Source organism: Psittacula echo, assembly GCF_963264785.1.
Source record: "Psittacula echo genome assembly, chromosome: 1".
Lineage (NCBI taxonomy): Eukaryota > Metazoa > Chordata > Aves > Psittaciformes > Psittacidae > Psittacula > Psittacula echo.
The window spans coordinates 102,336,652-102,350,790 of NC_137735.1; the positions used below are offsets into that span (position 1 = coordinate 102,336,652).

Below are 14,139 nucleotides of genomic sequence, written 5' to 3' on the forward strand. Positions count from 1 at the left end.
AAGACAAAATGCTGTTTGTTTGAATTCCATTCAGGATGATTAGAAAATCAGAAAGCTGTTTAAACACTACGTTCTCTAAAATAGTATTTATTTATTGCTGATACCAATTTATTCATTATTTCTAGATGTTTCATGCCACTGAATAAAGAAAAATAGTATATTTGAATGTGCATAATTAATTCTTTACTTTTGTTATATACTTTTAGGAACTGGAAAGAGCTTGGAGAGAATATGATAAATTGGAGTATGATGTTACTGTAACAAGGAACCATATGCAGGACCAACTCGATCGGCTTGGGGAAATTCAGGTGTGGCACAGGTCTTGAAGTACACTTAAGTCACTAATTTTCTGTGATTATGTTTAAAAACTGTACAAATGAAAAAAAGGGTGACATGAAGTTTATAACACTGGTTTTCCTGTGTCTGGAAGCCTCCTGTTTCTGTTTCAGTGTTTCAGGGTCCAAAATAGACTAGTTTTCTCAGACCTTAGTTGCTATGACAGTCATATTAAATCTTCACACAAATCCTTCCACTTAACTGAATATTTTAAAATGTAATTAAATCATTCTATGACAATAAATTAGAATAAAAATATTCTAGGCATTGATTCAGGTCTTGCATATCAAGAGTTCTGATGTGTATCTTATTTCCTTGCTGTTCTGTGGAGGATTGGACGGTTAATGTAAGTTCTGAATTTGTAAGATCTTTGAGACACCCCACACACATGCACAGAGATGTGCATTCATTATCTGGAATAAGCAGATGGGTGTGGTCCATGCTGGGAGGTATTAAAGGCTATTTTGCTATATTTGCTCAAAGGGATTGATTTTCTATGCAGCTATGAAAGGGAGATTACAAGGAAGCCCAAGAGCTGAGAAATTTGTGTTCTGCGGTCCAAAGTATGCATGACCATGAATGCGAATACGCCCGCATTTTAGATGCTAGTATGCAAACACCATGTTCATCTCCACCTATTTTAGGGTTGGAACTGCTGATTCCTTTTCTCTTGTTGTATGCAGGTCTCCTGCGCAAAGTTTGCTTGGGTTTTCTTTGGAGACAGTAGATAGAATACTATTCATCAGTGGAGTTTGAACTAGGAAATTGCTGTTGAATTGACTGACACATCATGAAATTAGTTGATCTTACACTTTTTGTGTCTGACAGTATTTGAATGTTGCACTTTTATGGGAAAGGAGAGTGTCATTACTGTGTTTTATGGGGAACAATATGCAGTGTAGTCTAAAGAAAGAAAAGGTTTTCTGTTTGGTTTTTTTTCTGCTTGAAGTGGTATTCCAATTTATTTCCTATATGTGCTGTTTATTTATTGGCAGACTGAGTCAGCAGGGATACAGCGTGCTCAGATTCAGAAGGAACTGTGGAGAATTCAAGATGTCATGGAGGGTTTAAGTAAACATAAACAGCAAAGAAGCTGTTCAGAGGCAGGTAAGCTGGTTGTTTTTATATTGCAGAAAGTGAAATTAGCTCATCTACATTTTTAAAGGACAAGCTCCATATGTGTGAAAAAATGATACAGTTTGCTGAGAAAGGAAGTGGATGCTTTGTGTATTTGTTTAATAGCAATAGGTTATAGTTCAGATTTTAAAAGCTGTTTATTGAAAACAATTTTTCTTTTTCTTTCTATACATCTTCCCCTCCCCCAAACAGGCATCATGGGATCAAGGGCATTTGCAGCTATTAAATACAAAAATGAGGTATGGTTTTAGCATATTTACCATTTTAGCATCACTGAATTTCTGATATACCTATAATAAAAATTAACATTATTATAATTGTTTTAAGGATATCTGAAATATTTATTCTGTCTGTTTCTGTGGAAATATTGCATTATGAATTAGTTTTAAAGGCTTATATCTCCACTAGTAATTCTAACACTTTCATTTGTTCTGTGTATTTGTTCTTTATATTCTCACTGGTATGTTTCTCTTTTCCATTTCTCACCTTTTCCTCTCCGTAGGCTCTTCCCTAGAAATATAAACCCCAATTTATGGATTTGTTTTCTACCCACCACACTTTTCATGGGAAGAAAGACATTGCTTTATATGTTGATGCACGTATCAAGCCTGGTTCTCAGATGGCCAGAGCACTCACAAGAACAGCTAAAACTGTGGGAGCTCCCAAATGTTCAATTCCTCTGAAAATCTGGCTAGAAGTTACAGTTTTAAAGGGACATTGTCATGGTTATCTAAAATATCTGCAAGGTACATCTGGCTTACAGAACTTTCTAAAAGCCTAATCCATGTAAAAATCTTTAAAAAGATATTGAACTTAATTTTTAAAAGGATGATACAGAGATCGTATGTGGCCAACAGAAAGGGCAGGTGTTAGAACTGAAAATCCTGAGAAGCTGAATAATGAAACTATTGAAGTATTTCAGTCCAGGTGCAGCTAATAAAATAAAAAGCAACCAAATGAGCAAAACAATCCAAAGAAACCTGAAGAAACTAAAGCTATCTTGGCCTTCTTTTTTTTGAGGGGAGAGAGGTTGGTTGGGTTTTTGTTTGGATTTTTTTGGTGTGACATTGTCCCTTTAATTCCAAAATCTATAGCTGGCATAGCTATGGTAATATATTTTTCTCTTTAAGTTATAAATAATTGTAACAGGTGTGCACATCTAAATAAGGTGACTATTCTACAATCTTTAGGAAGAGGAAGTAGTCCCACCTCGTCCTCCACTCCCTCGGTCCTATGACTTTACAGAGCATCCTCCCATAATCCCCCCTCTGCCCAGTGATAGCAGCTCCTTGCTCTGTTATAGCAGGGGCCCAGTACATCTGCCAGAAGAAAAGAAGATTCACCAAGTTCAAGGATATCAGAGAAATGGATCTTACTGTGTAAGTGGCTTAAATTGCCACATTGTTCTTGAAGCATCCCCCTTTGTTCGCAGAGTCACAATTTTTATTTTGTCATCTGGCTACTTTTGTGTTACGTTTTTGCCTTTGTTTACTTACTTTTATTTCTAGCTCCATCATTTGCTCTTCACATTTTCCTGTCATATATTCTGTGCATATATAAAATGTCTTAAGACTTAAATGCTTGTATCTGAGTACATTTCAGCAGATTCTTCTGCTCACAAGTTCTTACAGAACTCTAGGCTCAGAATCAGTTTTTGCTGAAGCCTTATAACAATTTGTTTCCTGAAGATCATTTTAAAATGGGGGAGGAGGGAAACCCCCTCCACATTTTTGTGGCAGTTTTTTCTGTAATTTCTGAAAGTCTGCAAATGTTGTTACTATAATTAACTACAAAGAAATTCTGCTGCAATGGCACTTGAAAAATCAAACCTTGTCTTAAAGTGAGAGCAGAGTTGTCACAAAGTAACTGTTCTGAGTCTTAAGACATAAATGTTTGTGAAAAAATGCCTGTTTATTTACCTCATAACTTGCCATTCCTCAGGGTCCTGATTATAGACTTTATAAGAGTGAACCAGAGTTAACTACAGTAGCAGAAGTGGATGAATCTAATGGTGAAGAAAAGACAGAACAAATTTCAGAATCAGAATCTGCTGCTAAAGGTTTGTCTCCAGGCATAGTGTTCACAACCTTTCAGCCTTTTCACAAGGAATACAAAGCTTTAACTGTGTTACGGAAGCTATATCATCTTTCATATTTTTGTAGCCTGTCCCTTTCTTAATGTGATGAAAGAGTTTCCAGATAAAATAATGATTTAATTACATGACGAGAAAGATTTCAGTCAATTACACCGCAGAAAAATCAAACATTACACTCACCAACAACCCTGAAATCCTTATTGACACCATGTCTAATCACATCACTCACATTCCCCACACACCATTCCCTTGAACAATTACCCATTTTATGTTCTTGCTCTTGAACAATTACTCAGTTTTTGAATCAAGCTCCCAATGTTATGTTGCTGGAACGTCCAAAAAGGCAGCACCACGGAATTTTCAGGCTCTCATAAGGCAGGGAAACAATGTCTTTTTCTTTTTTTAATCTTGTAATTGTTGAATTGCCTTCTGTCCTCTGATATAATAGGAATAATGATCACGACCTTGGAGTGTACAGACAATAAAGGTCTTTGCAATTGCTAAATGCTTTAGATTCTTCTCTTCATCTAGCTTCTATAAAAGCAACTAATTGCTTGGTAGAGTCTTTTACCAGGAAGCGCTTCTCAATTCTGTTTGTTAAAACACACAGAATAGTTTGTTAAAGGTGACTTCAGGAAAAGCACTTGAGCACCTCCCCAAAACCATATTAAGAGCTTTTAGAAAAAGTAACTAAACTTACCCATTTTTTATATCCTAACTGTTGATGTTTTCAGTGCCAGCAGGATCACTGCCTTCTGTTCTGGTAGTTGGACTAAGTATGCCCATAGCAGGCTCGGGCAACAGTACCAGAATTTGAGCAAGAAGTATGATCATATAAGGATATTATTTTCATCAGAATGGTAACAGAGGCTTTTAAAAGTAAATTAGCAAACAGTTTGGGTGTGAGCAATGAGAATGGCCCTGTGATTTAATTAAGCTTGCACTTACCAGACAATTAGACAATTCAAATTCACTGTGGTATTTGCTGAGTTATAATATTCACTTAAGATAGATAGTAAATTTATTTTACATTGGTGATGAAAAACGCAAGGCTTAGCCTGAGATATGCTAATCATCAGCCACCTAAATTGAGGAAGTTGCCCTTCTGACAACAGGCCTAGTTTATTGACTTGTGGTGTTCCAGGTTATTTAGAGTAATTTATGACAAGAGGAAGAGTAATTATCACAATATAAGAAAGCCTGTGCTGACTGTGTAAAAAGCGAACCGGTGCTTTTTGAGCACCCCAGTCTGCTTTCTGTCTTCTTCTGTTAAGACAGAAATAATTTTATTATGTCCATTTGTAGAAAAACAGTCCTCGGTGAGGGAAGGCAATAATGCAAATTCGTCTAATATAAATAATATTTAGGGACAGGGAAGAGAATAGCTGCAGCAGTAGCAAGCAGCAAGAGACTTTTTATCTTCTTAAACAACAGAGTGTATCTGGTTTATCATAGCTGTGTTTTATCATCTGGCCCAGGCTTTTCAGCATGTGAATTTCCGAACTGGTATGTCTTGTTCTGAGCATTCATTTATATTAACAATTCCCTGCAGTAGGAAAAATACAACCATTCCTGGTTGGTTGGGGTTTTGTATAGTCCATATGCCATTACAACTATATGGTGTTTCAACAAACATTTTTATGCCATTCTGTCCTAACAGTTTATAAGGTGGAAAGGGAACAAACTGAGGCAGCTCCTCTCTACAATTTTTCTTTCTTGCTGTTTGGGGGTGGCTCTAAAAATCAGTACATTTCAGAGGAAATTTAAAACTGTTTTTGTAATTTGTTGTGCACATTACTCTACTAGACACTTGTCATATCAGCCCTTTCCCTCTCTTTTCAAAAGTCAACAAAGAGAAATGTTTTAATGGGACAATGTAAACTAACCCTTACAGCTGTCTGCGAGCAGAATATTTATGACCTGAGTGGTACATAAAGGTGACACAAAAAGAAAATGGAGTTCTGCTGTATCTTATGTTTGTAGAAGACCCAAACTTTTGCTTTCTAGTATTAGTTTTGAATGATGGATTTGGCATTTAAATACCTCCAGACTGTTTCGTTAGCCTCAGGCTAGAGGCTAGTCATCTGCCTGTGCACCTTAACAGAGGTGATAGTTAGGCACTAAGATCTTTGCAGTATTTTGAACAGTAGTTTCCAAGGCTGACAAGACATATTTCCTAGAAGGCAAGAAAGTGTCTTGGCAATGTTAGTATGTTGCTTTACTGTTTCACAGGCTCACATTTTCCTGTGGGAGTTGTACCGCCCAGAACCAAATCACCGACACCGGAATCTTCAACAATAGCCTCCTATGTCACTTTGAGGAAGAATAAGAAGATAGAGCTAAGAACGGTACTTCAAAATAACTTTTGACCATTGATGGATAGTGATGTGTCATTTCTAAGTTTAATTTCTGTAGTTGCTTCTAAAGTTGTAATTTTAATTTTCTTTGCAAAATAGTCACTGTTATAAAAATATAATATACTAGGTTAACGGAGACAGCTGCAGAAAGAATGACAAAGTTACAAAGGCTGTGTACATTAAACTGCATAGACACACTCAGACTGGGCAGGAAGTAAGTGGTAATGGTGAATCTAAGCTACTGAAGTTCAGGCTTGAGTTGAAAGGATAGGAAGCATCTTAGATTAAAACTTGCAAGGACTTGTATTTGACTTCTGGGGAAATTTAACAGCCCCTGTTTAAAATACTGTCTTATATTTATTTCATTACTAAAATGATTTGGGAAATGCCTAAAGTAGCCAGAAAATAAGGATACAATAAGCAATATGTGGGTAATAAGCCTGAAATTTCAGATTACAGAGTCCTGTAGTGTCCGGGTTGAAGACAGATGTTTAAATCTAGTTCATGCAAAAGGGAGGAAAACTTCTGCTATAGTTAGAGCATGAATAAAAGAAGTTGTAGGAAGAATGGGAGAGGAGAGAGAAACTCCCAGGCTGTTGACTGGAGAAAGAATGCCACTTCTCAGAAGTGAAATCAGTTACTGTGAATGTGCTGAATGCAGCTGATTAGCCCAAAGTAATTGTTTGTTTATTTGTTTCTGTCTCACAAAGTACTACAAAATACAGCTCTATCTGAAAATTAGTGAATTTCAAGAACAGAGTAGATATAGTGATGGCTGATGTTTTGGGAATAATACAATGCTTAGAATTACGCATTTTTAATTGGTGATGAATTCACTTTGTTTCAGTCTGCCCTTCCCGTTAAACGATGCCCAGCTGTAGTTTTTCCTGAAATAAAAAGCAGAAATCACTGTTAGACCAACTGATATAAGCATCCTGGATCATTAAATTTTGATTATGTTTCTGTCTTAGTCAAGTAACTTGTGTTTGCCTGTTGTATAATGTCTGGTAAATAGTTTCAACTTGATAGGTTGGCTTTGAGAGAGCATCTAGCATTCTTCTAATGTTTATCATTGATGGGGGTAATGTCAGTGTTCAAATAAGTAAATTATTCCTTCATTTTATTTTGAATTTCCGTATTCATTTATTAATAACTGTTTCTTTTGCTTTCTTCACATACGCAAGAGATCTTTAGATCTTTACTTCCTCGCTATTTTTCTGCTTTCTAGTAAACCATTAGGTGATCTTCTCTGACAAGCTCAACAGTTTTAAAACCTTGCTTTTTAAATTCAAATATATATATATATACACGCATATATATGTTTCCTCCCATTTAAGGAAAGACCAAGAAGTGCAGTGGAGCAGCTGTGTCTTGCAGAAAGCACACGGCCTCGAATGACTGTGGAGGAACAGATGGAAAGAATAAAGAGACACCAACAAGCTTGTCTGAGAGAGAAGAGAAAAGGACTCAATATTATTGGCGTTTCAGATCAGTCTCCCTCACAGAATTTGTCGTTTGTCAGAGATAATCCATTCAGATTGGCACAGGTGGGTCCCACATTACTCAAAAACCTCACTGTGTCCAGTTAAAAGAAAAAATCAGTTTAAAAATTGTTCTCTCTCCAAAATCAAATGATACCACAGATGTCTATTTGAAACTGCTTGTATAGAATAACAATCACAATTTTCTGCCAGACACAAGAGAAAGGGAGATGACAAGCTTCATGCTTATACCTTATGATGGTAGAAGTCATTTCTTTGTCTTTGGGGAAAATAAGTAGTTCAAATCCACATATGTTAGATTATGCATTGTGATGTTTGTTAACAGGGGGTTTTGTCAAATTCAGCAAACAACATGAAATTGCAAGCTCTGTGACAAAAAGCAGTGTCAGGCAGGATCATGATTTGGTTGATGTATAAATTATGAAGATTGTTCTGCCACATAATCTATTAAAAAATCTGTAACATTTTTAGGTAGGAATGTATGTTTATGATGATAGCTCTTAACTAGTGCTCTTTTGCTGTGGTGTTTTGAGCCCATAAATACATAAAACTAGAACCCTCCCTTTTGTTAAGGCAAAGAATTGAGTTTATTAAAGGGTAATGGGTGAGGAGAGAAGAGAAAGATATAACTGCTTGTCATTAACCAGGAAATACTACCCTGCATATACATCTAAAAAAACCCAAACCAAACAAAACAAACCAAACCCAGGGCAGTTGATGTTATACAGCCTACTGCTTTCTAACTGGTAAGAATTAGCTTTCTTTTTCAATAGCTTAATAAAGTTATCCTTTATTTTCCCCCCACCCAAAAAAAAAAAAAAAAAAAACAACAACAACCAACCAAAAAAAAAATCCTCTGGCATACCTCATGCTTTTTTCCTCAGACCATTTTGCTGCTTTATTTTTATTTACTTTTTTTTTCACTCCATGCCTTCTTTTATGTTTTTGTAGGCATTTTAACATCTGATTTTCTAAAACCAGATTAAATACATTGCACTGTTAAGAAGTCAGCGTATTTCCAGAGAGGTTTTAGGTCTGTTTTTTTTCCCCTGAGCATGATTAACTGCGTTCAAAGCTATACAAAAAAGTTACTTTTCCTTCATCAACACTGATCCCCAGAAGACACTGGATTCAAGTTTTGCCTTTGCTTTAGAGCATCTGTATTTGGGCTGACATCATAAGTGCTATATATGAAGGGGGCTCCTGCAACTATTTTTGTGATTAACACTGCCTTTCTCAAGAAGAAGACGTGCAAAGCAAAGCTTTGAAGATGTTTCTTTGTGTAGTTTTTACAGAGGTGTTTGAGCTTTACCGTTTTCCTATGGTGTCATTTCATACCTTAAGGTGAGGAAACTACAGTCGTGTATGTGTCATACCTGGTTAGCCAGCACTCTGTGAGCAGAGTGGGAGAAATGGCCAAATCCTCTGTGCCAGCACTACATGCTACACAGAACTCAAAAGAAATTTGCTCATGTCAGCATGTTACTCAGTCGTCTTTGTGGGATCAGTGCTACATGGATGAGATAAATTTATAGAATAAGTGAGTACGTGCCTGAATTGAATATTTAGCTAGTAGTCCATGCTACAAAATCACTCTTTCTATCACAACTTTAATTCTTCCAGAGTGCTATTTGGCAAAAAGACCCAAGATGAGGTACTACAATGCAGTAATAATAGCTCTTATTTTTGAAAGCATGATTTCTATGCCTATTGATTTCTATACACAAAAATGGTGCAATAGCATTAACTGCTGAAAGTCAATTTTCAGCTGGGGTTTGGTTATTTAAGAACTGGAGGGAAAAAAACATCATTTCATAAACAGCCTACTGTGTAATTTTTAAATCATTACCAATATACAAAAGGAAGCTACTTCACAATTGCTATTGTTTGGGAGAAGTGTATAATATGGGTGCATACTTCAGTTAGGAAAGTAAAGATTTGTGAACTGACTTACATGGAATTTCCTCTTAACAGAGTGCTTGTGCTAAATAACAGGAATTCAGCCACAAGATTTACTGCTTTCATGACTCCCGTTTTTCTCAGCCCTCGTGCTTAGTTTGATGAGATTTACATGAACCTCACTTCAGTTCAGTTTGCTACTCTGCCAAGATGCGCAGGTCATGATCTTAAGTCACCTCTACTGTCCTTCCTCAAAATTTTTACATCAAATTAACCTCTGTGCAGTGGATATTTTTTTAAAAAATCAGTGCTTATGAACACAAATAAGAATGTTTCTGAGCTGGTGTGTGACTGAGTTAAGTAAGAATGAAATCTCAGAAGAGAAAGGTGACTAGTAGTAATCCTGGAGATTGGAGGGGCAGGCAGGTGCAAAAAGTACAATAATCTGACAGAGAAAAAGATTGTTAGACTGAACTCTTCTGAAAGGTACGAAAAAAGTTCTTGGCAATTTCCATTTTCTTTATTGCAGTGTAGTATACTTAGCTCTCTTTTTAAGTAATTAGTTTTTTTAATCACAGTCAGAGGACAGCGCAAGACTCAGAACTGAAATTCTGATAACTTTTTTAAGAATACATCTGTGTATCAATTTTGTTCCACAGAATCGAAAAAAAGATGATACAGTATCCAATAACATGAAGGAATTAGAGAGCACCAATAAAGAAAATCATTTGAAACAAAATAATGGGAGTCCTGGAGAAGAAACAGCACGTCTAAAACATGATGGAGAAAAAGTAAGTCATTTGGGTTTTACTAAAGAGGTACTAAACTGACCCTTATTGAACTGTACCTTGCCTGTCTTGCAGTAGAAAAATTCTGAGCCACAGATAGCAGACAGAGTATGGGAAATCGAGCCTGTTCCTTTTGCTTGGAAGATTAAGATTTCTTTTGGATATAATAAATACTCTGTGGAGGAATACAGAATTGTATCAGATCTGTCTCTAGCTGATATATTGAATTTTCCTGTATATGGTCTTCCTAAATTTCATTTTACTTAACTTTTTCTGTTACTGTCTTGATTGATTGGAAAAGTACAAATCTTTCTTTACTTCTTTGAAACAAACTTGATATTAATGCATCTTTAATAATAAGTAATGCATCTTTAAATAGTAATCACTGCTGGTTCAGTGCTTATGATATCCCAATGTAGGATTTTTTTCAGTCATTTAATACACCTGACTTTTGTTTGGTTGCCTATAGTGCATCAAATAGTTTAGGGGAAGCAGAATAAACCTGACACAACAACTTATACATGGAAGTGGGCAGTAACTGTAGTTTGTACTATTTGGCCACTGGATTGATTTCTGTCTTGAAATAGTCTCAGACTCACTTGGCAGTGAGTTACCTTGGTGTTTCTGGTACTAAAGTGCCCTGAACATACAGCAAAATCAGACTGACTATGGGGAATAGATTACTGGAGTTGTTTCTACATAATCATACCCTGCTCATAGTTTAATAATTTTTTCCAATCTTGTCTAGAGGGTTTTTTCTTCTTTTCTATCCATATTCTTTAATTAATCATCCTTTGCTTTTCTTTTTCCTCACTCATTTTTCCTTTTGTTTTCCTGTTTTATATTTAGCTTTTTCTAAACATACGTCTGATGGAGAATGATATAAAATCAGATAATTAACATCTATTGTTGTTATTTGAAAACACTTTCTGTTGCAGTTCTGTAACTTTGCTAAGTATGCAAATCTTATAAAGGAAAATTATGTAATACACTTATTGGCTATATCCAATCAGACCTTTAAGAGCAGTATTCAGGCTTATTCACAATATCAGTAGCTGGAGTCTGTTGCCAGTGTGAAGAGGCATAGCATGAAAAAATAGGCAGGCTGCAATCCAGAGTTCAGAGAAGTTCTGGAAGTTATTAAGCCAACCCCTGTCCATTGGCTCCGATATAAGGTTCAGGATAACTCTATTAACCTGAATGGTATTGATAAAAATTTCTTAAGTTAGGTAATTCTGAGTTACTAAGTATACATGATGGCAAAATTTGTCTGTTAATAAAACTGTTTCCTGATACTGTATTTCTTATCTGCCATTCAGTGTGTGTTACAGCTTTCTGTTTCATGATTTCGATTTTTTTTTATAGCTGACAAAAACTGATGATCTTTTATCAGATGCACATGTTGTATCTGACTCAAAAGAAGTGAGTAATGAAGAGAAATCAGAAAAGAAAAATAAGTTGGAAGAAACACGTGATGGTGATATAAGGTAAAAATAAAACAAGATGTTCAGAGGCTATTTAAGCTCGCATGCTGTATTTATTAGCTGACTGGACCAAGCAACTAATGAAATACTGCCTTAAATACTTAAAAGGTATATTCGTATGGTTTTGAGTGGTTTACATATAAAGAAATCTAGTGAGAAACCCAACCACTGAAGGGGTTCAGTAAGAGGTAATGAGTTGGTCGGTGAAATAATGTATATTTTCAAGTATTGCTCCAGTTATAAACAGAATACTTCATAATTGCTGCTTTGGGATACAAAACGTATTTAGTAATGCCAGTTCAAGCTTTGTATCAGTTTATTATGAAAGCTTATGCCAGGGCTTCCACAGCAAGCCCTTTACCACTGGTATTTAGGAGCAGACTAAACAGCTTATTCTATATCTCCTGCTTTAACTTTTACTTCACTATTTTGGAGCACTGCAGAATTAGATTAACATTTTGCCTTGCATATTCCTCTTTAAGGATTCGTAATGGTAATGTAAGTTGCACTGCAGATTCTAAGACTGTTCTTACATTAGGTCATAACTTTCTCGCAGCACCCTTCAGCAAAATAGATATCACACAGTAAGAAACTGCAAGAGTATGTAAAGGAAAGGAATTCAAGTACTTTCTGGGTTTTTTTAACTCTTAACTTTACAAGGAGAAGGGTTTCAAAATACGTGCTGACTTTACATTGCACAAATTTGTAGGTTGCAACTGTTTTCTATTAACAGAAGAAAATTAAATTGTAACTCCTATACTTAGTGGTTAACACCTGAAATTAAGTTAGAGCAAGTCCTAAACACTGTGCTTTTTTAAACAGCTTGCAGAGTGTGACCACAGTTGCAAACCACAAACCCAAAACCAGCTCAGAAGAAAGTGAAGTAGTTAGTGTTCAAAAACAAGAAGGAATTATGTCTTCGTTTGAATTAGCACAGTCTTCAAAAGGAAATAAGGCAACAGCAGGTATGGAAAAGAGTTTGACTAAAGCATAACTTTCACAGTACGTATGTAAAACTTCATTTCATTTTGACTGTCTTTTGATGCTATGAAACCCTTGTGAATTGAAAGTGCTGAGCTAGTCTAGATATCAAGTATATGGTTTTATAACATAGAGAAAAATATTTTCCCAGTGGACAACTACAGAAATTCCAGTTTTGTGAGGTTTTAATGTAGCTTTTATGGTTGCATGTAATTCAGGGAGTTAAATAACTATTGCCAGAAATTGAGTCATACTATAGCGGTTAGTTGGAACAAATCCTTCCCTATACATCTTGTAGAACAGCATTTTAATCCTGGGTATGTCTCAATTGTTTCCCCTTACCTCCTTGCAAAGTGATGGCCCAAGATTGAGCAATCCTTGAGTTTCCAATATATCTAGTAAATTTTGAACTAGCAAGTAAAAGACCCCAGTTTGGTCATGTTTCCAGGAATAAGAAAAGATGAAGAAACAGGAAACACTAGCTGACTGGTAAAATGACTTTTGTGAACTACTTTGCAAGAAGAGAAGCCTGGAATAAAGCAAAATTGTTTGCAGAGATATTACAAAAAAAAAAAGGAGGGAGTGTGAAGGAGGGGAGGAAGGAAGAAGATAGAATTTAAGACATCATTAGGATATTTGGTGATGGGAGCATTTAAGTAAGCCACATGGTTCAATTTATGTATATAAAAGGTGACATGAACCTATGTAGTGCAGTCAGCAATCCTTTCCGTGACTTGATAATCAAAACCAGAACTTGTAAATACATTTTATAGTACTCAGCAGAATAAAAACCGCTTATTTAATCTGAGCTGGGATAGAAAGGTGGGTTTGGGACTATCCTGACTAGTTAAATTTTACTTCCCTCTACCCCCCCCCTTTGCAACATAAATTACACATCAACATTCATGTGTCCGTCGTTTGTTCCTTTGGTGTTCTACTAGTCATTCACAGGTCTGAGTAATGGTCTTTCTTGAGAACAGCTGTGCTCTCCCTTGAAGTTGTGCTTATTGTGCTGATCAGATTTTTAAGTCTTTACTGTGTAACTTTCATTTGATTCTGCTTATATTTATTATGGCTTGAAATCATGCCTTCTGTAACTTGTATTCTTATTTATCTTGCTGTATGACTCGCAGTGAAAAGTCTGCCTTCTTCACCAGAATCTTCACTGTCACCAGCTCCATCTACACAGACACAGCTCACAGAAGGATCACATTTCATGTGTGTATAGTAACAGAAAAGTACGTCTTTCTTTTCCCACCCCTTGTGCCACTTTTCCTTATGTTTTTCTAAGTACATATGTTCTAGTTATTTTTCTGAGAAACATCTGTAGACAATACTTGGCAAGACAAAGTTACCTGCAGTGCTGAATATAAACTAAACAGAAAACAGAACAAATACATGTATTGATTTGCCTGAAATAAACGTATTCCCTTTCCAAATACAAAGAGAAAAGACTAATTGGCTTATCAAGCACATTCTCTACAACAGGCAAGATAATAGCCCTTTGAATTACTTGAGAGACCTAAGCTGTTACAATTAGATACCCAGATAAGGTATGAG

General features: G+C 35.9%; 1 protein-coding gene across 3 annotated transcripts in view; it reads left to right on the forward strand.

Moving 5' to 3' along the window:
* Positions 1 to 13,807, forward strand: part of PLEKHA5 (pleckstrin homology domain containing A5) — a gene marked incomplete at both ends in the record, with an annotated part of 157,512 nt that extends 143,705 nt beyond the window's left edge. For 2 of the 3 annotated variants that reach the window (XM_080616384.1, XM_080616385.1), the window contains 10 exons: positions 207 to 308; positions 1,332 to 1,443; positions 1,666 to 1,712; positions 3,415 to 3,532; positions 5,801 to 5,916; positions 7,263 to 7,472; positions 9,986 to 10,144; positions 11,480 to 11,601; positions 12,421 to 12,563; positions 13,713 to 13,807. In XM_080616384.1, coding sequence (XP_080472510.1) covers positions 207 to 308; positions 1,332 to 1,443; positions 1,666 to 1,712; positions 3,415 to 3,532; positions 5,801 to 5,916; positions 7,263 to 7,472; positions 9,986 to 10,144; positions 11,480 to 11,601; positions 12,421 to 12,563; positions 13,713 to 13,807 — 1,224 coding nt within the window. Of the gene's footprint in view, positions 1 to 206; positions 309 to 1,331; positions 1,444 to 1,665; positions 1,713 to 2,663; positions 2,853 to 3,414; positions 3,533 to 5,800; positions 5,917 to 7,262; positions 7,473 to 9,985; positions 10,145 to 11,479; positions 11,602 to 12,420; positions 12,564 to 13,712 lie in introns of all 3 variants that reach the window. The other variant, XM_080616383.1, reaches the window with a different exon arrangement.
* Between the last annotated feature and the right edge of the window lie 332 nt (positions 13,808 to 14,139).